Source organism: Catharus ustulatus, chromosome 3, assembly GCF_009819885.2.
Source record: "Catharus ustulatus isolate bCatUst1 chromosome 3, bCatUst1.pri.v2, whole genome shotgun sequence".
Taxonomy (NCBI): Eukaryota; Metazoa; Chordata; class Aves; order Passeriformes; family Turdidae; genus Catharus; species Catharus ustulatus.
The window spans coordinates 7,821,436-7,847,410 of NC_046223.1; the positions used below are offsets into that span (position 1 = coordinate 7,821,436).

Consider the following 25,975-nt stretch of genomic DNA (forward strand, 5'->3'; position numbering starts at 1 on the left):
ATTGAATATATCAGGCTCTGTCATTGTCATCCACAGACAGGTAGTCTAAGTCTGAAACCTCCTATATGGACAATTGTAATGAGCTGATTGTGTAATACCTTTTAATGTTAAAATTCTGACATTTTCACTGCCTTACTATTGTATAAAAAGTAACTGAATCTTACACAAACTAAACCCATTTTACCATCTCTTGGGATGCATTTATTGCATGTCTTTCACTTGTGATTTAAGTGGGAAAATTATGTAGCACCTGCATAAATAATGCTGGATTTTACACTTACAAAGGCAAACTTCTCATCATGTAGCTGGTGTTTTGGATGAGTTCAGCCTGTAGCTCTCTTTGACATTAATGGGAAGCAGATAAAAAGAAGTACAGAATCTTAGGCAGCTGTTGAACATTTTTCTCCGTTGGACAACAAAGCTAAAGGCAAAGACGTTTTGAGGTTCTCATGCACAACCACATGTATTTTCTGTCCCTCATTTCTAAGGTTGCACACAGTCAGTACAGCACTTTGAGAAGGGTTATACTTCCTTACTGAAGCAATCGGAACTTACCTCCTTGCTCATCCAACATAACCAAAGTCCTGATACCAGCATCTTTACTCTACATCCCAATAGTGGTAGCAAGGTAAGGAGAGAGAGGGGGAGAAGAGAGAGAGAGAGAAAGAGAGATCAGTGAGGGAACACTCAGTCCTTGGTATGGACATAGGAAGACACAAGAAAAATGGTGAAAGGAATGACAAGGGGCTGATGGCACAGTGCAAAGACCTTATGTGCCTGGACATTGTGCAAGTAGCTAGGTACTCTCCACTGTACCATCAACCTTCTGGATTCACCAAGACACCAAACTTCTGCAGAAAGCACAAAGCCATGGACCTTGAGATTAAAATAATCACTTTACACAAGAGTAATTTCTAAAAAGAGAAGCTAAATGAAGCACGAGAAGGGAGCTTGGGGATATTGACGTTAACTTTACAGGAGAAATTCCCAGGGAAAACAGGTATGACACAAACATGTTTGGGAAGGAGGCACAGTCGTTTGTGCACAGCTCTTGCTGCTGACAGAAGTCAGAAAGCTTACCTACTTAGGAAATCTAGTTTAAAGCAGGCTAATATTTAATAGGATTAAGCCATATTTTTTTGGCTCAGTGATCTAATAGATATGGGTTTGAGCCAAGTTTTAATACAGTCAACAGACACCTTTAGTATTAATGGACTTTGAATTGAGCTTGAAGATAGGATTTTCAAAACACCTACACACTGAATCTGCCTCTGCTCTCACAGCTTAGTGGGAATCTTACCTCTGCCTTTGCTAGATACAGGGCTGGAGCAAAGCTGAGTCATTCACAGCTCCCACCTGCCTAAGCCAGTGGTAGGGCACGTTTCACAGGTACAATTTTTATTGTGTGCTAACATCACTCTGGGATGTGATCAGGTGTCTCTGGTTCCTGGGTGCTGTGGTACTGAGCTACATCACACATCAAATTATCTCCTTTTTAATTACAAAGGGGAAGCCAGCTCCATTCTGCTTGGAGCGGTGATAACATCTGTGAATAATTAATGGCCTGAATGATCTCCTGACTGTTGCACGTCAATAACAGATGAAGTAAATCCTCTGTGGCCTGACAGCTTGACAGCAGAGCTACCTGGACATGTGCAGCAGTAATTTACTTGTTGCCATGAACATAAAACTATCTATGCTCTGTGAAGCAGATAAAGGTGGTGGTGTCAGTTTTGCAGAGGGCAGGGAGATGTCCACAGCTGCATCGCTACATCAGGTGCGGAAAACTAAAGTCCTGACCATCCCTCTTACTTTTCAAGCCACCCTCACACTCCTGGAGGCAAATCAAGGATCTCATGCTATCCTTCTTGCCTGCTGCCCTTTTCACTGCTCATCAGTTTTTGTGGGTGCAGTGAAGTGTCTCTGGCCATCAGGTGCCCTCTCCATGCTTACAGGGCACTCCTAACCTTCCACAGCCCACACTGGTTCAGCCGCAAGCCCAGCCCTACCCTGCTCAGGACTGTTTGCCTGGTGCAGCTGGTGCTTCTCTGCTGTGGTTCCAGAGGATCCTGCTCAGCTCAAGAGGGACATGAGGTACCTCTTGTGCTCTTCTCTGCCTCTCCCAGCACTCCCATTCTTGTCTGTAATGTCTACATCACTGAAGAGACTGGGAAAAACATAAGATGTGTGCAGGCTGGTTTGCTCTCTCTTTTTACAAAGTCTCTGTGTGAGTTGCCAGATGGACAGAAGAGACCCCATGCCTCTCCCCATGGTCTGCTGCACCCTGCTGCCGTCGGGTCAGCCACCTACCAGGCACCCACTCCTGCCCTCTCTCCCTTCAAGTTCACAGTGCATTTACTTGAATCCCATCCAGCTTTTATTTTTTCAGCCTTTAGAAACTTGGCGTCCAAGGGTTATCTTAGGTTTGCCAATTTAGAATAAAGAAACCACCTTTAATTATCTTATGTTTTCTGTGGGGTAGCTCTGCTAAGAACTCCCTGTGCAACAGTTTTTTATTGGCTCTTTCTGTACTCTTGGTACTCAGGGAGAATTCCCCCTCCCCCGCTAGATTTGTGTGTATTTTAACTAACATGGAATCTCATGCAAACACAAGAAGGCTGCTTGGGTCCTGAGTCACCTGGTGTTTCAGTAAATATGGTGCAGTCTGACATGGGACTCTTCCAAATATTGAACTCAGAAACCTTTAGTTGGTGCTGTGATAGTCACTGGGTTTTGGTGAATCAAACATAGTCAGGCTGAGAAATATTTACTGCATTTAACCCTCTGATCTCATTTTCCTGCTGTGTTTAACATCTAAGTAAACCACCTTTATATAGATAAAATGTCCAGTGAGCTGAACAAGACATGCTGAGAGATGAACTCAGGAACTAGACCTATGGTTTGTATTTCATATTAAATCCTTACACAGAGTGAAAGAGGTGAAATTTTCTGTTACTTACCTGATCATCAGTGCCATTTAATTTCATCAGACAATACTGTATCTCTTATGAACAGCCTGCCACAGCAGTAACACAAATGTGAAAATATTAAAGGGTGTGCAATGAATAAACTTGTCTGCATCTGTGGTCTAATCCAAAACATATTGAAGCTAATAAAGAGGTGGTGACTGAAAAGGATGAGATGTGATTCAGACATCAAGTGACAATCTCCTTCTGTTCCAAATTTCTATTAAGCATTAATTTTCAGCTTTTCCACAAAAAGAATTAATTGTGTAAAGTCAATCAAAAAACAAATCACATTCATGAATTTAAAATAGGTCCAGACTTTTAGAAAAGCTCAGTATTTCCATTATGACTGATATTTTAGAAAACTCAAACCCAAACCTGCCTGTAAGACAACTATTCTAAAAATGTGTTCATCATCTAGATGTCTGAGCAGGAAAGAAAGACTCAGTGACTGACCCCCAGTCAATAGACTGAGGCATCTCTGGAAAGATGATTAAAAGAATATAGAGGAAGAAATGTGCCCAGCAAGTGTGTTCAGGGGGCAGACACAGGCATGCTGGCATTTCCTGCACTACAAGTATCACAGAAACTCCCTTGGTCTCAGTGCAGCAGGTGCCACTTTAGCTGGTTGCCGGGACAATGTAACAGGAGGTGTTGAAAGCTCTCCTGTCAAGTGCCAGTCCAGGAAGAGAGGTTTTACAACCTCTGTCCCTGAATCCTTGATGACAGACTCCCATCACCATGGGTCCAGTGACTATGCTTGAGTTTGTCTGGTCCTGAGGGCTCAGGAAGGATTCCCGCACATCCCACAACATCAATGATATCCTGTGTGGGAAGCCATGAATGGGTAGAACTCACGGGGTTCATCATGGTATGAAATCGTGTGCTAAAGTTCAACAAGGATTAGAGAAGGATTAGAGCATTTCTTCCTTCCTGTGCAATGGAGGAATCTCTTCCGACCCTCCAGTCCTTGTGCAGGCAATCCTGTTCAGTTTGCAGCAACATAAGGATTCTCAAAAAAGTGAAATGCTTAGGGTAGGTCAGGCCAGAGGTATAAAAAATGCATCTTTCATAGGACCCTACTGAATTCATAGAGCACACACCATTTTCATCCAGCTCTTTAATCTGTAGCACCAAACTCAATTCTCAGAGAATTTCTGACTCTCCCTGTCTTCTCATTGCACTGGAGAGGAGAATTTGGACTGCTGGATTTTGCCATGGCACAGCCAACCTCTCACATTCTTGTCCTTTAGAAGAATATGGCACAGCATGAATTGCTTATGTTGAGGCATTAAACTGGCAGTTCTGGAGTTTATCTGTTTATCCATAATGCAGGTATTCTGCAGATGGTAAAATATATAAAATATTTAATAATTTTGCATGTGAGATAACCCTTCAGGGCAGGAGGCCAACACATCCAAGTGAAAAATGTATCACATTACATGAAACAGACCCCATACATTTTAGGGAAGTTGATGTCCTTCAATCTTTCATCCAGGCTCTAATGCTTGAATAAAAGCAAATGGAGAAACATTGCTGGTTTGGGTTCTGCATCATTATATGAAGCATGTGCCAGGTTCTCCATTTGGCCACTGGCAAAGCTATTAATCAAAGAACCAGAATATATGATTTTAAACCTCCAGGCTTATGATTTTAACCTCCAGGCTTAATTCAACTCATAGATGCTTTAGTTCATCAGTGTTTCAGTGAAGCCAGTTTAACAACGTAACTGGGAACCCTTTTGGAGGCTTTCATAGGCATTATCCTTAGTCTTCTGTAACAGCTTTTTTAAACTTCTTGATTGCTTTTGAGTTGGGGTTTTTCTTTGTTTGTTTTGGGGTTTTTTTGTGAGGATTTCACTCAAGGCAAGTCAGAAACAAAACAGTCAATAAAATTTGCCCAGCACTTTGGAGGGGAATTGCATTGCTCTATCCTTTCTTGTTGTTGCTGTTACAGAACCTAATTTCCCAATATGGAAATAAAAGTGGGAAAACAATGGGAATAACTTCTCAAAGAGCTCATCAGTCCCTCCAGAAACACAGTGTGTTGGGTCTTATCCTACCAAAGCTGCTCAAATTTTGGTTTAGCCTGAGGGAAGATTTTCCTAACACTATAAGGGAATAATGTATCAGATAGAGAATCCACATTCTGAAGATCACTTTCCCTGCATTTCAGAAGATATCCTGAAAAACAGATACACACTCTCAGTTATGTGAAGAACACATAAACTTCCACTTTGATGAAGAATTTTTCTTAATCAAAAATTATAGAGTTTGTTTTGAATAAATTAATACAGACCATTCTGTACCAGGACAAGCTGATATTGCTAGCAGTTCCCACAGACACTAAAGAGAACTGTCAACACCCTAAAGACAAAAATGTGGTCAAAGAAACATTTTTTAGTCATCCATAGTAATGAATTTGCTCATCTCCTGCTCCAGGTTCCCTGTCACCCTGTTAACTCTATGATGTCTCCCTGACTGAAGAGCCACATACTGCTGCTCTGCCTGGTAAATCACATCCTCAGCCCATGTGAATCTGCTACCCCCCTGGTTAACACACACAAAGTGCAATTACACTGGTTGAAACACTTTTCTGAAAAGAATTATTCCAATAGTTCAATAGTTCCAATAGGTCTAAAAATATCATAAGGGTTTTTCAAATCAGCTTTGACAAAGGTCTGGGCCAGATTTATAGAGCACTTTTTCTTCTGTTTTTCAGACTAAGGAGCATTTGGCTGTGATAATAAATGTCAGGGTAAACTCACAGCTGGTAAAATGGCATTCTGTGTGTTCAGTATCCTGTGTAGGGCAGCATCACTTATCAGACATTTATAGCTCAACATTTCACCTTTGATACTTCACTCTCACTTCACATGAGAGAAGATAGTCCTGTCTGGATTTAAATGCACAGAGCAGCGCTTTTGTCTGTACATTCCTAAGTGCTTTGTTCTGAGCTTTTACCATTATTGATCTTGTTATTTTTTTCCTTGCAGCTTCATAGCTACAAAATATCCTTTTTTCTCCATACAACCACAATTCATTTTCCTTAAAGGCCATGGTGGTGGCACTGGGAGATGGAAGCAAAGTCCCAGATTTTCTCCCTGCATGTGATATTCTGCATTGCATAATGTTGTCTCAGAGGTAAAAAGCTTGAACATGAAAAGAAGGTCAGCTACAGACTGTATTTAGTCTCACTTTTTCTGCCTCACTTCATTTTTATTTTATGTTTTGGCCCAAACATTGCACAGCATCACCATAAAATACAGATATTTATAGCACAGAGTGGCTCAAAAGAGCACTGGTCAGTGTGGATTAGCTGCACTGCCTGGGCATGATGGGTACCATGGAGCAAACTGGGTTTTGGAATCTGCCATTCCAGTATGGAGATGCCTTGGGGCAAAGCTGTGGCAGTTTTTGTAACACTTCTTGCTTCCCTTCTTGTGCCAGGACTGGAAAAATCAGCTTTTTTGTAAAGCTGGGTTATAAAACCAAGAAGCAGTAACATCCTTGGTTTTCCTTGCCCATGTTCCCTGGGAACAGCATCAGGGCTTCGTCTCCAAAATCTGAATAGTCATCTGGGGCAAGCAGGGCATGTCCTTTGGGGAGATGTCCCCAGGCCATGATTAGGCCTTACATGACTACAGGACTTCCTTGGATGGACAGCACTCCCTGTCTCTAGGATGGAGTCCAGTCAGTCTGTTTATGCTGTATTTCCCCAGTATTATGACAGCAATCCATACAAATGTACACAGTATTAATGCTTAAACAAGGAGGCATCCTTTTCCTAAGAAAGGAGTAATAGATTTGCTGTATCAATAGAACAGAGTAAAAAGCATTTGTTCCCTGAGTGTTTCCTATCTCTATCTGCTAGACAGGTTCTGCTAAGTGAGGAAGTCTAATTGGGTTTGTAGGGTTTATTAAATCAGAGCAGTGCAAGTTCAATTTCAAATACTCTCACCATTTGTCTTTTTGGTTTAAAATCTCTCAGTCCCTGAATGTTGCTTTTTTTTTTTTTTTTTTTTAAGTACCTAGGAAAAGGGATTGGAATAATTAACCAGCTGTTTAGGCCACAGAAGAATTTTAAAGGTCTCCAGTAGTCACATTAGTGAAAATAATATTCAGCTCATTTTGGAAGGACTCCCTTGACTACTCAGTGCTAGTTCTAGCAGCTTCTCTATTTGGACAGGAAGATACTGTGGCATCTGAATAAATGCCAGGTCCAGAGATGCTGAGCTCTTCCAAGAAGTGCTGCAGACTTACATAAATTCATTGGTAAATTCAGCAGTCCCAGTTCTCCTCCCATTTTGCCATTTGCTATGATTTAATACTGACACTCCAATGGCATTCACAATATGCTGGTTCAATATGTTAGGAAGACTCAAGCAGTGCACAGGCCACACAAATACAGCTCAGGAGAGGCAGAGCTGATATTTACTAATGGCTTGGCCTTGAGCAAATCACTTCCCTTTCCTGCACCTCTCCTTCTTCCCACTCATCATCTGCCTTGTCTATTTAGATCCCAGGCATTTTGGGGCAGCAGGCTCTCCTGCCTTGTGTTGTGAGGGTACTCATATGAGACTCTCTTCCATGATGTTAAATTGATTTCAGCAGGATCTGCATTCAGCAAAGAGTTGATGTAAAGTGGTGGTTGGGAATGGTGTGTCCAGGGAACTAAGCAGCAAAAAGGGACAGATTGCTCAAGAGACAAGAGCATGTCTCAGCTGCAAGAGGCCTTGATCTAAAGTGTTTGTGGAGGAGGAGCAATGCTGCCTATGCTCAGTGACCCATCTGTCTGTCTCTACATGGAAATTTGATTTTGACTCCACTGGTCTCCATTGATCTTCACAGTGGTGATTGATTTCAAGGCCAGAAAGCCTACGGCTGGGGTTGTGCTTGTTCCTGAACATGAGACCTGATGTAATTTTCTTCCCGTTGCCTCTGCTGGAGACTCCTCTAGTCAGGAGTACTGGGACTGTCAGTGCTAGTGACCCTGATTAAAAATGTCACCAGCTCCAGCACCAGGGCTTGCATGGTGTCTGAAAATAATACGACCTGTCAGGCAGCAGCAAAGTCTTCCACCACCTGATGGCTGAACACTCAAAACTAAACTGAGTTGAGATTTCCCAACTCTTAAACCCTTTTATTTTGGGGAGAGTGAAATATGGCATGACTGAATTGGTTTTTTCCCTCCAGGCAGGTATTAGCTGTGAGGACCAAACCAGAGTCTCCTTCCTTACCACCGTGGAAAATCAGAGAACTCCCAGTTCTAAAGTGTTCAATCTAGGACATCTTGTGAGCTTGAAATCCTGATAAATATTTCAGAGATACATAAAGAAATAGCATTTAAATGCTATGCTGACCAATGTTCTATAAATAGCTGCAAGTGTTTATGGAGAGGGAAGTATTTAAAGTAGATCGGGAAAATGGATCAAGAGCCCTTCTCACCTTCCCCTCTTGCAGTGTTATGCCAAGGACGTGAGAGTGGTGCTGGCATGAGGAGCTCTGCAGCAAGCTCAGCCACTTGTCCCTGACTCCAGGTCACCTTCAGAGGCCATTTCCTTCATTTATCTCCAGAATCCTGTCTCAGTCATCCTCAGGTATGACCAAACCAGTGCCTTGGCAACCAGGGAACAGTGTCTTGTGTGGCCCTAATGAGGGGTAGGGATGAGCATGGACAGGCCCTAGCAATGTGAATTTTTTAAAAAAACACTTCCAGTGTCAGGCTCTCCATCACTTTTGCTCACAACAGAAGTGCAAATAAAGTGCAAGTCCTTACCTCTTCAACAAGCTGCAGCATTCGACGGGTGCTCTCAAGGGACTGAAAAGAAACAGGACAAAAACATGGAGATTTGGCAAATTATGCTTTCTAACACTAATGTGCAGCCTCATGCTGACAGGATGTTTCTCCTGCACTCTTTTCCTTCCCCTCCAAATGAGGCCATCAGCAGGGCACTGGTGATCTCTCCTTCTCCAGCACTATGGATGGCTAATGCAGCACTTGCCAGCATACCTCAAGGCAGCTGCAGTCTCCCAGGCTTGTGCTCCCCTTGCTCACACCCTGCAGCGGCACTGCTCGGAACTGCAGGTGTTCCACTTTAAAAATAAAGCCTGTGGTTTTCAGCTCAGACTCTTCAGAAACCTAATTGGTGACTTCTAACATTTAATATGTTTGACAAATTGAAGGAATCCTCAGAAAATATTAAATTGCTGCCTTTTGCTCTGAGGCCAGTCTAATTGATGCACAAACTAATACCTAAAACAAACTCACAATCAATAAATGCCCTAATCTAGACTAAACACAACGTTAAATTTTACCCCAGCTCATTTCATTTCCAATTCTGCTTTCAGTGTAAAGCTGATGGAAAAGAGCTCTAGAAGTGCTTTGCTGGATCAGCTCCTATTTCTGGCTGTGTGTTTCACACTCAGCCCAGCCCCAAGTTCCCAGTTTAGCTACTGGTCTCACTTCATCAGCAAGCTGGTCGGCACGCCGCTGCATTTCTTCCAACTCATTGCGCATATCCGCGTCTTCTGCCATTTTAGCTGTGGGGGTGCTTGGGGACGCTGCAGATCAGGAGTTGCACTCAGCTGCTTTGTGAGCCTGGAAGACAGCAAAAAGGAAGAGAAACAGTGTGGTTAGGAGCCATGCCTAAACATCAGTGTCCTCACCCAAACTCTTGTTCTGTATAGTAATTCCTATGTAGTAGGGAGCAAATCCTTCCTTTTTTCTTAAACTTTCAAATGCAATTCATACAGAAGCTGGGCACTCAGGAGATATTTGCTGCCAGCAACAATCTGTAAACCCATTCATTCTTCTCTAGAATTAAAAGGCTTAATGTGAGGGTGGTCAAGGTCAAGCCTCCGCCACTCATGTCCTGTTTCAGCTGCATTGCTTGGAGGGCTGCATGCTCAGCTAACACATTTGAAATCAAATTAAAGCCTATGAAACTTTACAGATTTTCATTGGTGAATGTCTTGTCCGCCATGCTATAGTTCAGACTATGAAATAGTATTTACAGCCAGAGTGGGAGAAATCTACATGGGAGAATCCTTCATTTTAGGGAAAGTCACTGTAGGACCTAACTGGTATTTTTACCTTCTCCACGAAGTGTGTGAGATTCTGATCTTAGTTATCCCTCTTGATACATAGGGACACCCCTGAGCTGGCCCTAACCAGAGATCAGAATGAAGCCCATTTATCCTCATTTTGGTAAAGTTTCTTTTTGTTACAATTTCAAGCTGGCTCTGATTACTGAGCATGACTTGATTAAGAAAGGCGGGCCCTCCTACCATCTGTCAGGTCTTTATAACAACAACACTGGCTTATTTCTTTGCTTGATTCAAGCATGGCACATTGCAAATTGCCGCTCAGTGAATGTTAGATTTGTTCATTGCAGGAAAACCTAATTGCAGGTGCAGAGGAGGTGGGGAAGTTGTGGGGGACTGCAAGTAAACAGCCATAAAGCAGATGCCATCATGCTCAATTACAGAAAGAGGACAAAAGCAGCCTCTTTCAGCAAAGCTGCTCTAAGAAGGCAGGATCCCGGGGGCTGTTTTCCGTCTTGTCTTTGCGATATGTGCAGCCTTTATGAAACGAGGTAAGTCAGGGCAGAGCTTGGCTCTAAAATTTTAGCAGTAACAACTGTGTCTAAATGGAAGTTACTATATATTGGAGACTAAACCATTCCTCTCTTTGATGGTGCTCTTCATCAGGTCATCAGGAGTATGGGCTGAGCAGGTACAGCTGGGTGGCAGCAATATTTCCTGGATCACATCCTGTTTGCTTAGAAAGGTATAAGGAAAGCAGATAGCTCCTTGCATTTCCTCTGCAGCTTCAGCAACAGATTTGCTGTTTTTCTTATCTAAGAGGGAATATGTGACCTTCATGCTTTCACATTAGCTGTGCCCTCACTCATGGCTGCTTTTCCTCTTTGAAGCTACAGCAGGAAGAAATCTATCCCGAGGAGTCAGCCCTGCAGCTAGTGGCAGGGCTACCACATTCTAGTTTCATCACTGAGCACATCACCATATCCTTGTCAGAGGGAGGCTGACGTTTTGTGGTGGGTCGCACCATGTGTAGGAGCCCAAATGTCTGCTGGAGAAGGAGGCCACCTGGTCCTGCCAGCTGTGTGGTCACAACAGTGTGAAGGACCAAGCTTGGGCAACTCATCTGCAGTCCAGGCTGATGCAAAGGCAGAGCTTAGTTTCATGGCTAATACTCAGGCTGATATCAGACACTTCAAGAATGTCCACAAACAGCAGGAAATGAGCTTTACAAAAATATGGTGCACTCAGATATTTAGGAGGTAAAGATAAACCAGGAACTGTTCTCTTCCAGAAGCACATGTGAAAGTGTGGAGATACTCTCAAGGCCACCCCAACCCTCCCATCCTGCTCCTGTGCTGGAGGTACTCTTCATGGCACGGTACTCCATGGCCAGCAAATGGGGCATTCTCAGGCAGAATAAAAAGAAGTTATTTCAGTAAAGAACCATGCTCCAAACTTCTGTCCCACTTGGCAAAGGCTGGCTCTAGCATTGGTCACTGCTTCAGAAATTGTGGTTTTATCCCAGATTGGAGACATAACCAGGCATAGCCTCTGTACCAGAACACCAAGATTAAATCTGTGCACCTAGTTTTCAAGCATCTAGTTAAAATATTCTCTTCTGCCTGGACTCCGCTGCTCACTGTACTTGTGCTGCCAGAATAGTAGCACCAAGCTTTACCAAAAATTAGTACAATTTGTTTAGGGCTTTGGGACTGATCTAATTGGTAAATACATATAGATGTTGAGGGACGGGAAAGTGGTTCTGTTGGTATCATCTCACTAGCTGTAAAGTGGGAGATGATGCATCAGTGAGAGAGTGGGATGCTAACAGGGAATTTGGTTCATTTTCTGAGCATATCCAGTGTGAGTTGAATAATTACAGACCTGTAAGTGAGTGGAGGTAACATGAGGGCTTCTACTGACAACAGTAATTTATTTATTGACTGTTAGTCAGTCTCTGGAGATAAAATAACTTCACAGAAAATTTCATTCTCAGGTAGATTCCAGCCTGACTTTTGATGTTTTCCTTACAATTTTTTTGATCGTGAGCCAGTGGTGTTGATAGTGCAAAAAAAAGGGAAACCATGTGGAGAAACTTTCACAGAAGCACAGAATGGTTTGGGCTGGAAGGTTCCTTAAAGACTATCTCATTCCAAACCCCTGCTATAGACAGGGACACCTTTCACTAGGATTGGTTGCTCAGAGCTCCATCCAGTCAGGCCTTGAACCCTTCCAGGGATGGGGCATCCACAGCTTCTGTGGACAACTTGTTCTGGTGACTCACCATCCTCACAGTCAAGAATTTCTTCCTAGCATTTCATCTAAACCTACTCCCTGTCACTTTGAAGCCTTTGTCCCTTGTCCTGTCCCTCCATGCTCTTGTGGACTTTTTTCAGTTACCCTTCTTAGTTTGTTAGAACCATCAGTTGGCATCTTAGTGACAGACACGTCTTATTTTGCATCAAGCTAAAAAAAGTGTCAGAGTTTGCAAGCAGAGAGATGTTGTACAGCATGTGATTGAACTTGACAGGTTTATTGAGATTATTTGGTGTTTGTAAAGCACTTTGAATGGATTGAGAAGTAGCAAAAAGCATTATTCCAGACAAGTCATTTTACATCAAGTTTTAGTCATAAACAGAAGTGCCCTGCAGCTGTGCTGATTCAACTTTATTTAATAGAAAACCATGCCCAAGAATCAATAAAGATTACTGATTTGCACACAGTGTGATAAACTACATATATTTTGTAGATGGCAGGGAATGAGTTTAATTTTTTTTTCAGATTTTGCAGTTTATAGTGTGGAATAGAAAAGATTAGAAACAGAATTTTCCTTGAAAAGTCCTGTTCAGGCTGAAATGCCATTCCAGTGCCATGAATTTCCAACAACAAATCCTGCTATCAATAAAAAATCCCGTAGAGAGAAGAATTTCTTTTTAAAGGTAATTATTGCTCTAAAGTGTAAATTAACAGTTCTCCCTCTATGGTGTTTCTTAGGAACACCTATAAAAAGCTTTTATTTAAAATATTTGATGTTTTAAAACATTGAAAATGAATGATTTTTAGGAATAGTCAAGAAAAGTTATACCATGATAAATTTGCTCTTACTGATACTAAACAGACTTTCAGAAGTGTAAGGTCTGGCTCAGGCCCACTGAAACCTGCTCTTGTTTAAGCAGAACAGAAACAAGCCTAATATAGTATTGAGAACTTTGGGTAATAAATTCCTTGCAGAGTTTGTATTTTTTGTAGTAGTTGATATTTTGCCTTGTGCTCTCATTCAAGTTAATTTGAACCAAGTATCAAAACCCTACAATTGCCTTAGGAACCTCTAATATAACTGGAATTAACTCTCCAAAGTGTACTCTGTACTTTTAACTTAAACTACATTTTATTTTATCTATTTTATTTAATTTTTCTGCAGAGATGACCAACCAGAAAACCGAAGTAGGAATGTAATATGTTGAGCTCTTTTGACACAAAAATTTGATTTAAAAAAAAAAAGATTTCTACAGAAGTCACTGGCCCTACATTCACTCAATTTATGTTTACACTTGCAGTAATTGCCTATACAAATTCAGCCTCAAAATTTCATGAGGACCTTGTTTTTTCCATTTCAGAAAGGAAATCCTCTGGGTTCACACACAAACATCCATGATGCTTTTTGAAAAGGAGAAAAAATCCCAAACATTGCTACAAAATACTGTGTACACCATGTTCCAGGCTGTGCTCTGTGTCTCCTACACAATGAAAGTAACTCCAGTCATTTACATCAAATTCCCTGCAGACCATCTCGTACCTTATGCCAGTGCTCGTACAGAAACACAACAGACTGAATGTTAGAAGGAAGCACAAAGAGAGATGGGGTAATGGAAAGGCACTGCCTATTATTCTTTGAATTCTACATCTGCTATTTCAGTAGTGCCAAGATGCAGTAAAGAATCCTTTAGCAAGGACATTATATAATCCGTATAGAGTAATACTGAAGCTCAGAGAGACCTATGTCTATCCCCAGAGGAAGAGAGATACAGTGAGTGACCTTTGAAAGCAAATATTTGCTTCACAGTGATAGAAACACTTCAATGCAATAAATACAGGAAAACGACAATGCTGCAATTTACTGGGCTGAAGGCAGCACAGCAATAAAATGTTCTTTTTTAAGCATTCTGCCTGTTATTAAAGGACACATCTACTCTTCCCATGGGTATTTGTAGCCAGAAAACGACTGCATTGATGTATTTTACTAAAAAAGTCAGTCAATCTCTTATGCATTAACCTCAAAGCTCAGTCTAGACCAAAAACTGCCTGCTAACACCAGCAGGGAATGACATGACATTGCAAGTGTGAACCTGCTGCAAAAGGATGCTTAGAAACCATTTCCTGTGTGTGTTACTGACACTAGCAGGTTCCCCCTGAAGTTGTGTGGAGGATGGAGTGTTGGAAGGCAGATCCCAAGAGAAAGCCAGGAAAGTCATGTGTGTGCTGCCCACAGTCAGTGTGACAGGCAACAGCAGCTGGTGAGAAATTGAAGGGAGTTGGGAACATAGTTTTTATAGATTGTGGGCTCTCAGCAACAGCCCTCACAAGTTCCAACCTTTCTGACTTCTGTCATCTCCATCTTCTTTGACACAGAGCTCACCACAATTAATACTGTCTATAACTAAATATGCCCTGTCTTGCTCTTGATCTGAATGTGCTTGGAGAAGAAATCAGATAATTTTGTGGCAAAAAATCCTATTTAAACCTTTTACACTGTGGCATAAAATGTAACAATGAAAAATTAGCCATAGTTGTTATTTAATTTCTAAATTGAAATCAAATCTTGAAGAAAGTCTGCTGCTCACCTCAATTCTCCAGCACATCCTGTTGCATGGATTTAATTTATCGACAAGATTTCAGCAAAGTTCTCATTTCCAAAGAAACGTTTGTGTTACAAATTAAGCCAAAAAGCTGGAGCTATGTTTCTGTAGGGTCTGTCAGCCTTAGCCCAAGGCACAGACACCTCATCTCTCTCCTGCTGCTGTCCTACAGCATTCTTCTTAAAGCCTTTGGGCCAAGCTGACAGTATAGTGATAACAACCAATTTGACTCTGAATTCTTGCTTGATATTCCATAAAGAGTAACGCCAACTGGTGAGGGATTGTCAGGGAGTGTCTTGGGACAAGCCAGGCACTGAGATCTTGCAAATCAGAATTCAGGAGAGGAGAGTAATTCCTAGTTTGCTCCTGTTTTCCTGCATCACCTTAGGCAACTTATTTTACTCTCAGGCCTTGCTTGCCTGCCTGGCCTGATTGAGCTGTGTGAGATGCTGCAGGTGTTTGGTTTCTTGCTGCTGGCTCCATCTGTCAGAACCATGCAGGTGTGTTGGATACCCTCTGATGGGACTGCTTGTCCATGTTAACAACTGGATCTGTCTCTCATCTACATAACACAGATAAAATCCTTCTCTTCCTTCCTATCTTGCCCTTGTTTTGTCCTATTTAAATTGCAGGTGTTTCAGGGCATGGGCCAGCACCCTGCCTGGGGTGCAAGGCACCCGGGACTTTGGGATAAATGCTGGTGAGCATGCTGTCATGTTGTCACACTGCACCTCTGCCACCCCACCCCAGTACAAGGCAGGTCAGTACTGTTCTGTCAGCTCTCAGACACCATGGCTGCTCCATGGGGCTCCTCCAGCGTGCACCTGCCACTTCACCAGGCTGCCTCACCGAAAAAAATAAAAGCACAGACCAGCCATTTTGTAACAATGTCACCTCAATGTAATAAAAACTTGACTTTCTATCCATGTTACTGCTGAAAGAAAACAAACCTCTCAATGTGTTACCTCCTTGCAGTCATTTTTACACCTATGTACTCACACGTTTGGGGGTGTTTTTTTTGTTTGTTTTTTGTTTGGGGTTTTTTTGGTTTTTTGTTTGTTTTTTGTTTGGGGGGTTTTTGTGTGTGTGTTTTTTACTTTTTTGGGGTTTTTTGGTTTTGCTGTCCCACAGAAACAGAAAAACATTCAAGGCAAAAATTTTTGTTCTGTTCATCTGGGAGAACAACCGGGGGAGTGGGCACCACATGTATTGGTAGCACAGAGTAGAGACCTGGACAGAACAGGTTACTGTGAATCAAATTCCCTGTTATTGCAGCTCCCTATCTCACGTAGCTTCATTTATAATTTAACAAGCTATGTCTTATGAATCACTGCGCTTATTGTGTTCCCACTAGTTCTAAGTCCAGACTCTCACTTCTTCAACACCTGGAAAACATTTTATTTCTAGCACAAATTGATTCCCGGCTAGTAAATAGCAGCTTGTTCCTGTGCTGGTGTTGTCCTGTGGCTTAAGTCAAGTTTCTCCCCTGCTCTCTTGTTCTCTATGTCTGAGGTACAGAAACAGGGCTTGTAACATTTCCCAGCATTTCTTTTGATGTGAAATATGTTAGAATGATGTTTGTCATCCTACCAGCTCTTGGTTATGCCAGTTCCATTTGAAATAGTCTTCTCTGGAAAAGGGTGGTTCGCGTTGCACAGGGTATCTTAAATGAGAGTATGGGCTGTGCTCAAAGGGCTTAATGCTTCCCTGTCCTTCCAGGAGATAACTGCACCAAAATATCCTACAACCTCACTTGCCATTTGCATATCTGGGTCTTGATGGCTCAGAACAAGAAATCCAGGTATTAGTAGAGAGGATTAAAGAAAACATCTTGACTTGTGACAAAGCTGTTTGGATTCTGAGACCAGAATCTTGGAGAAAAACTAGACACCTGCCTGTCTGGGGGATGAGATTTCTGACTGTGTCATGATTTCCAGTAGAACTCAAACTCTAAATCTATTAAGATCTTCGAAACATTCTGGCCATCTCTGCAGCAATGATGAGCAGTCAGCCTCTGTTCAATTTGATTCCAACCTGGGTTTCTTTATATTGCTCCTAAGCCACTAAATCTGATTAATGGCCAATTTTAGAAGGTAGTGGTGAAAGTCCCGCCCCATTTCAAGCTGGAAGAAGTGTCACCACTGCCTTTAGTGGGGTCAGAATTGTAGTGGAGCTACAAGTCAGTGATGATGGTGCTGGGAGAGGCCGGCAGTGTGTGGAGGGGCAGGTGTGAGTGTGGAAACACCAAACTGAAGTGCTTGGGCTCTTAAATACTGTTCTGCCAGATTTTTCTGGGGCTCTACCTTGCTCTCTTCTGTTTCTCTGAGATGGAATAGAAATATAAAATGGAAATATTGCGAAACATTTATTGAGGGGTTCAAGACACAACAAGGAATAAGAAAACTGCATGGCTGATTTTCCTGGGGCATTCCCACCAGGATCCATAGGACCTGCTGTATTTGCTGTTCCAGGTTTGTGGAAAGAAACTGTTTCTTCTGCACAGCACAGTCTTCTCAAGAGTGCCAGAACTCCTGGTCCAGCCCCCACTCCATGTACACATCCAAACCTCTTCCAGATTTCCTAGTTTAAGTTAGTCATCACCCCTCCGCACTCCAAACCATAATGATCCATAGGTGAAGAGTCTCCTTCCGTGCCTTCATAAACCAAGACAAGCAGCCCCAGTGGCAACAGAGAAAGGGAGCTGAGTTGCTGCAAGAGCATTAAATGAGTAATTGTTCAAAAGACCTCACTCCACATTGCCTCAACCTTTCCTACGTCTTCTCTGCCTCTGCAAAGTCAGTGCAAAATGTCAGAAGAGTTCCACACTCTTGTATTACACACAGATCAAATCAATGGCAGCAAATGCAAACCAGTAGAGATCATCCTCAAATTTCTTATAATGATCCAAGAAGGCAGCCTGACAACTGAAGAAAGACATTTTTAGGCTACATGCATGATGAAAAGGAAACTCACAAATTGAAGAAGGATTTTTTTTAGGCTAAATGGATGATGGAAAGGAAACTCGCAAACTGGAGAAAGGATTTTTAGGCTAAATGGATGATGAAAAGGAAACCCACAAACTGCAAAAAGGTATTTTTAGGCTAAATGGTTGATAGAAAGGAAACCCACGAGTCTTACTGTAAGAAAAGGGAGTACATTTGCATTGGCCTGTCACAAAACACAGCTAATTTCTGCCGCAGTTTTGGGAAGTCTGCAAGTCAGAAGGAAATTTTGTGGTAATTTTATTTAATTTGAAAGTGATTTTTTTAAAAGTTAATTGAATGTAACAATGAATAATTTCAGAGTTAAAACAGATGTGAAGTTCTTCATTTATATGTTAAAAATCGGTGCTATTCCATCTTCACTACTCCTGACACTTCTAGGACTGCATGAAACAAGCTGTGAGTTTAAGTAGCACATTTACAAGCTTAGTGTGGAATGGCTGCTGATTTTGATAGAAAGGAAAAATATGGGAAAACATTTTGTGGCAAAAGAGCAATAACTCTGTATTTTAATGTAAAATATTGGCAGTGACACAGTTAACTCCACCAGCATCAATGTTGTCAAAGCTTTGGTTTCAAAATGCTAGACAGGAATAAGGTGTTCCCCCGATGGTTTGTTTGTTACGGGCTGTCAGCACACTCAGCTGACATTTCACTTCTTTCTGCATGGTTTGCATTTGCAAGATTTCTCTGCAGCCCAGGACTCACACCTACCCATGCCTCTGAGCTGTGTAACACCAGTAAGGACCTTCAACAGATATTAAAAAAATCAATTAAAGCAGTTCTTGCTAAATACAAACATTTTAATAGGCAAGTAAAATACATTGCGATCGTGAGGGCATTAAGAATGTAAATAGACAACATTTCCCCTCTTGACATGTATTTATGGTAAACAAAGCTATTCATTATGTTTATAATACTCGTCCTTTCCTTTCACTTCTCCCTGGTAGAAAAAGCATTTCAAGCAGTGGGCTGATATATTTCTAGCAGGAATCTTCTTTAACTAAGTCATCAGAGTCAAATCAGCAGCTGACAAAATACAAGCATTATGAAACTGGGTTGATGATGTTATTTGTAGAATTGGATTTTTAACGACAGGTTAATATTTTTAGCTATGAGGGACAGGAGAAAGAGATATTTAAGAAATTATCTCATTGTCTTTGAGATTCTTGGTTATCACTGTTAATTCACATTTTGTCTACCCAGCCTTCTGTTCATTAAGTCACACAGCATCTGAAGTAGGTAGTAAGAAGGAAGGGAACTTCCCAGCTTGGGCTTTTTCCTTGTGCATGCAGCCATCTGTAGTAGTGGCACTGTCACATCAAGATGCAACACCATCAATAAAATAACAAAGGCACAAGAGGTTACAGGTCTGCGTCAAAGCCCATCACCTGGAGGAGCTGCCATCCAAAATGGGCTCTCCAACACTCCACATTACAGCCATTCTCTGGGGCAAATGAGCTTTAAAAATGAACAAGCAAAACAGAAAGAAAAAGGTTGGCCTTTCTGAGGGTGCTCTGAGTATCCCCCAAGGATGTCTTGTGCTTTGCCATGGTCTTGGCTCAGGGTTGACTTTCTTCCACTTCCCACCCCTTGCTCATCTCTCCTCTACTTTGTGTTGTAGTCTCTGCTAGGAACTGAAACCGTGGAAGCAGGATTTAAAGCTGAAGAAGAGTTCATGAACTTTGAAAAGCTTACTTCCTTTCAAGAAAAAGAGAAATGGCTAAAGCCATGTTATAAAAAGAAGGACTCTACTATAGTTTTTAACTCCCCTCCTTCTCTGTTTAGACAGAGGTGACACACAGATAGACAGATAGTGTGAGTACACAAAATGCAGCAGGTGCAATTTAAGGACACAGCAGAGTTTCTTTTTTTAAAGGCAGTTTATGTAACAAAAAGGGCTGGAAACCCAATTTTAAACCACTAAACTTTTTACAGGTTTAAGTTTTATTATTTCAAGGTTCTTTTACAGAGTCACAATAGCAAAAAATCCTGCTGCTATTAAACAGCTCATCTCCCTGAATGGAAGCTGGACCCTCGACCAGTCCAGATCCATTTCCAAAACCCTGCAGTGCTGCAAATGCTGTTCAGAGAAGGGAGAAGATCTGGCTTCTTCCTTCACTAGGCACAACTGGAAGATTAAATGGGAAGATCCTTGGATCATCTGCACTGTGAATACTGGTGGATGTTTTCTACTGGTGAATATTTGGATCAAAACCAATAAACTGGGAACGACCATGTACAGTCGATACAGTGGATGCTTACAATGCACCCTGAGTTGTACAAGTCAAATATTGAAAGCTCTGACATTTCTACGCTAAGTAACAAACTTTATTAGCCACAGGAATGTGTAATGGCAGCTCAGGGATATGCAAAACTTACTCATTTGTTTTCAAAGGCTACTGCTGCATTCTGATTCACACCTACAACTAATTGCTGGCTGTTACTCATTTTCCCAGAATCAGTAATACAAATTCGAAGAAGGCTAATTTAGAAATCTCTCTTTCTTCAGAAGTCCATTTCAGTGCTGATGAGAAAAACCCCAGCACACTCCTTCAGTGAAGATTACCCAGACTTGCAGGCAAGGTTAGCTGCACTAATACAAGAGCACAACTTCTACTCTTTTTTTTTTTTCTCCTTTCTTTTTTTATTCACCAATCAATTCAACAACAGGCTTGATAATGCCTCGAGGGCATCACTTTCAACCACGTGATCAGCAGATTAACAGAGAGGCTGCAAAATCCTTTCCACTCAAACTGTTTTAACAGAGGATCAAAATCTTTCTCTCTGCATGGGGATTTTTATTTAGCTAGTTCTTTTTATTGAGTTTGCACATGTTTGGAAAGGAATTAAGGCCTGCAAGGGCATGCAAGATGATCTGGTTTGGCTTCTAACCTTTTCCTTTCAATAGGTGTTTGAGAGTAGAAAATATTCCAGTTCCTTATGGGAGTGTTGTCCATTCCACAGGTCCTACACTTTCATCATTACTGGTTGGATCTCATCAACCCACAGATGCTGGCCCTGAAAGGACAGAATTTAAAACATTTTGAAAAAACTCTCCCTTTTCCCTTCTGCAGTTCTTGTTCTCACTAAGGGGGATGGATATGTTGAAACAGGCTGTGATACAATCTGCAGGAGAAAAGTTTGGGAAATTCAGGAGTTGGGTCAGTCCTGTGGGGTCAAATGAGATTTATAGAGCTCTGCTGAACAATAAAGCAAGAGATTAAATTTGAGCGTGTAAATAAAATAAGCAACAATTAACTCTTTCTTGGACACAGCAGTCTGGCTTCTGGGAAGCAACTGTTAGCAACACAGAGGTGAATGGGGACTCCTGCTGAAATCCTTAGTATTCAGTGGCCAGATCCCTGAGCTATGAAGGTACAACTACTGCTGGTGGCAGGAGGGTGCGTTCAGTGCTGTGGAAATTAGGAAAACATCCACAAAACACCCTGAAACAAAGCAGAAAACCGGCTGCCTTATATCCATCTAGGACATAAAAGCACATCTGGAGCTGCAGAGACTGAGGATCAAATGTGAAGGTCCACATATAACAGGGCAAGAGGTTTCTTTGGTTCTAGGATGTGTTGAAACAAAACCTACTCCCTCACTCAGCTGCTGGATGGTGAGCCACATCAGTGAGATGGGACAAGAGCAATTCACATACTAACAACAGACACAGCAAGAATAAACTCAGTGAAAAAAATCAGTAGCTGACATTTGACAGCAATCACTGTCTGGTCAAAAACAAGTCACAGAATTCAGCAAATAGAGGATTTTCCCAGAACTGTGCCTGGATATGCCCACAGTTCTGCTGTCAGTACCCTACAGATCCAGATTTCAAGCAGAGTGTGTGCACGCAGCTGAGGGCAGAGGGATTTTGCCTGACTGCCTGGCAATGAAAGCTACAATTCTATTTTCATTTAAATCCCTAAACCTTTTTCTGCCTTTGCTGGGACCCACATGAGGTGACTTTGGGTCTTTAAGACCAGAGGCTTTATAAAAAGCCATGCCAACATGAAGGAATAAATTATTCCTTGCAGTGGATGAACAGTGACAGCCAATCTTATTCTACTAAACATTAAAACAGTGCTTGGTTTGCATGAGAAAAACAGGATTTGCCTTCCAACCTCTTCACCTTCATAAGACTCTCATTTATTTAGGCACATCTGCATTCATTCACCTGAGCATAAATCCAGAGAATTTCTGGGTACCAGCTGCTTTTCCAGCCCTCTGAAGGGAAGTACAGCTTGTCCAGAGGACAAGTGACCTTCAGTAGTGCTGTCTCCAGAGCATGGCAGGGACTCAGGGACTCAGCCAGGCTGGGAGCAAGAGGCACCAGGGCTCACAGAGCTGCAGTGGGACAAGGACCACAGGGCATAGCCCGTGGTGGCACCCGGCCCTGCACATCTTGTGACACAGATGAAATGTCTGAACAGGAGGGACATCCTCCCAGAAGGTCTGTTCAGCAGTGGTAGGTGGCTTCTGGAGATGCTCCCAGTGGGGAGTTAGGGGTTGGGATGCTGTGAAGCTTGTGAGATCAGGCATTAGAAAATACTCTACCCCACAAAGTGTTTCTACATTTCTAAGTGGCCAAGCAGGCAGTGTTCAAGGTGAAGGGTCTGAAGCACATGGTGCAAAGGTTTTGCTGCAGCTGTACAAGGAACAGTAAACGTGTCTCTCCTCTGACACCTGCCAGTTGAGAGCCATCTTTTCAGGTTTGGGTAAAAGAGCTCCAGTCTTTAAGTATCAGCCAAAATCTCTTTATTTTTTCAGCTGGTTTTAGTTTTAGAAAGCTTTCCCCTCACTTCTACCCCTCCTGCAAATATATGAGGATTTTTAGAAATGGAAACATTTTGAAGACAAGAACAATACTTGCTAATGAAGTAATTTGTTAGTAAAATAAGTTCCAATCAAGAATATTGACGTGCCTTACTATATATTTATAAATACTACTCCTGTAAGAAAAGACAGCAGGATGGGGCATGAACTTCATTTGAATGTAATCCAATTTAAATCCAAAGCAATCATTGTTTGCTTGTGTATTTTGTGTAATTTAAATTCCTGAAGAACCTGTGGTTCTTCATTCTTGACCTAAGAATAATGTGGGAACAATTCTGTATCTAAAACAGAATTTGTTTTCTTTAAGCAACATTTCCCATTTCAGATGTTTCAGACTGAACTGCTTTCACCATGCTGAAAATATTTTTCAATAAGTGAATAAAGACAGGGAGATGATGCCTTCCTTCCTGAAGCCCCAGTGGCACATACAACAGAAAATCCATGTGGTATAAGAGATCTTGCAGTGCAGCTGCTGTCTTCACATTTCACCCAAGGGTAGATTGAAGGCCATAGATTTGAATGAAGTTACCCCTGTAAGCTTTGAAAATTCATCTAAGCACAGATCTCAAGGACATACAGCCTGGACCCATCTGGTAGACTAAAAGCCCCTTGTTCAAGCAAATTTAAAAAAACAAATTGTTGAGGGAAAAGGGGAATATTTATGTCACTTACAACAGTTAATGGCTTAAAAAAACTTTGTAACTCTATTTTAGCTCTTGTAAGTTCGGAGCCCTGGGACTGACAGCCAAACTGTTGTCCAAAAACTTTGCAGGCTTAGCCCAGATGCAACGTGCAATGGGCAAAATCAGGAAGCACATCTGTGGCCACAGCCCTGAGGCTCACTGCTCTCTGCACTTGTGCTGAAATACCAGTGCTGTAGTGAAAGGCTGCACTTCCAGTTGACCTTGAGCTGAAGAGAACAGGGGCAAGAGATTTATTTAAGGAGCCCGTGGGGGATGATGGTCTATTTTTAAAGAAAAATAATCTATTTTGTGGGTTTATTACACTTTGGGCCTGGGTGGCTGCCAGAGAGAGAGGAGCGCTTCCCTCCTCAGAGGTATGCTGTGAGCCCTCATGTTTTCTGCAGCTCCTGCCTGTCCTCACCGAGTTCCTCTGCTCCAGCAACAGTGGGATGCCTTTCCCCCCCACCACCACTCATAACCAGAAATCCTCCTTTGCCTCCTTGCACCATCCCCAGTTCCTGCAAACCAGTGGGGCACTGCAGTCTCTGCAGTGAGCTGCTGCTGCCAGTGTTCCTTCCAAGGTTGCAGTGAAGATGCTGAGGAGAAGGTTTGCTGGGTGTTAAATTCCAGCAGGAGTGGAACAGGGGGGATGCTGCAGTGGCTACTCTGCTATTTGGAGCAGGGGGTGCTGCAGTGTCCATTCTGCTGTTTGATGCACCAAAGCCTCTGCCGCGGGGATTTGCCATCAGCTGCAGTGTCTGCAGTCTGCTGCAGGATCCAGCACTGAGCCCTGCTGAACCTCAGCTCCCTGGGATCCTGGGTGAGGAGGGGGGTCAGCTTTAGCAGCCTCAGGAGGAGGGAGAAGTGCAGTTTATGGCGAGGCTTTGTGCTCTGCCCTGCATTTGTTCAAACCCAGATGAAGGGATGCGTGACAACAAGCTGACAGATTATCTATTTCTGTCCCTTTTTCCTGCATTCCCATTCCTCCCCGTGAGGCTGCCTTGAATCCAGGTTAAGTAATTCAGGATAGCAGAGTCACAAAAAAAAGACTAATTAATTCTTCAGGTTTCATTAGACATTAAGGGTAATCACTGTCTGAAACTTCAGACAGGCCCTGGATGAACACAAGCTGTCATCAGTGCCCAGTAGGCAGCAGCTAGCAGTCTGGGAAGCAAATTTAGCTCCCATCTGAATTTCAGAAACCCCAAAATGTAGATCTTCATTTAAAACTTTGTCCTGGCATATGGAAATAACTGTAGCTATTGCTGAAACTGGCAAACGTGAGAAATTAATTTTAGATTAATTCTGAGTTTAAGGAAAAAAGAACACCATCTTGTGGGGGAGGGCTCTGAATGCCTTTTTTTCTTCACCACTGAAAAGCACTAGAATGCCTTGGGCTGGGTGAGCTAAACTAGTGCTGAGTTCATTGAAGGAAGGATTTAAAATCTGTCTTTTCTGAGGACTTGGCCTAAGAGCCTGGAACAGTTCACTCTTTTTAACAAAATACAAAAACTCTTCTTCCTGCCAGGCAAAGAAAACTCTTGCACAGTCTTTCTCAGGGACATTAATCTCTCTTGTGCTGAAGCAATGGAATCTTCTTTATGAACCTAGGGGTAGCAAAGTTTAGCCCATAAGGCTAATTTCAAAGTAGCTCATATTGACTAACTTGTGTGATTGCAGATATTTATTTGTAAGGAAAAATCAATATTTTTTCATATTTAGGAATCAGTCTTTGAAAGCAGAGCTTTCCCTGCTGGTCAGTATCAAGTAGAGGAAATTTCTCTGCTACTGAAATATGGCACTTCCTATTCTACATCCTAAAATGAGTCCACTCAGTCCAGGCACCTGTTTCCACTTTAACCCATGCCATCTCCTTCTGAGGAATGTGTCAAGTTCCCTGAGATGGAAAACAATAGAGCAACCCATGAATCCTGTTAAAAGTCGATGAATGTCAGGAGTGATCATCCACTGGGAAATTTCTCCCGGTAGTTTTATGTGTCAGAGCCAGGTTAGTGAAACTTTTCATAGGGATCCTATTTCTTTAGCAAGCCTTGCTGCTTCAACCTCCTCTGACTTGAAAAATTAACAAGAATTTTAAAATCTACCCCAAAGCTTAATGAGGCTATTTTATTTCCAGGGCATTTCAATAGGCCTTAAGCTAAGCACTAATACAAGCTCACAAATAATATAGACAGCACAAATGCAACGTTTTATGGCAAAGATATGGAAAATGGAATAGAACCCACATATCTTCACCTCGTTGTGTCTCAGTGCAATAATAAAATTCATCTGAAAACTCGTTCCTAGAATTAATAAACACATTGAACTGCAGTGCTGGGAGCGCTAGGTCAGGAGCAAATTAATGTCACTGAGGCAGTGAAGCCTGACTAGGTAAGGCATGTGCCATGTTTGGGCTGCTGAGAAGGCTCCTTCCTTCCACTGCTGAATAACTCTTGCCCATGGTTAGCAGAGGCAGCAATGGTGAGATATGAAGATGGCCTGTCAGGACAGTCTGGCTCCTGAAATTTTTAATAGAGCCTTTACAGGTTCCTACCTAAAAAGTTGCCAAATTGAAAAATCCAA

The 25,975-nt window shown here is 42.1% G+C and overlaps 1 protein-coding gene across 2 annotated transcripts in view; it reads right to left on the reverse strand.

Annotated features, from left to right (window-relative positions):
- The window catches only part of SNAP25 (synaptosome associated protein 25), a 60,656-nt gene that overhangs the window by 18,115 nt on the left and 16,566 nt on the right, over positions 1-25,975 (reverse strand). For both annotated transcript variants that reach the window (XM_033053687.2, XM_033053685.2), the window contains exons 2-4: positions 9,432-9,566; positions 8,745-8,786; positions 556-604 (exon numbers count right to left, since the gene is read on the reverse strand). In XM_033053687.2, coding sequence (XP_032909578.1) covers positions 556-604; positions 8,745-8,786; positions 9,432-9,503 — 163 coding nt within the window. In that variant the 5' untranslated portion in view covers positions 9,504-9,566. The remainder of the gene's footprint in view (positions 1-555; positions 605-8,744; positions 8,787-9,431; positions 9,567-25,975) is intronic.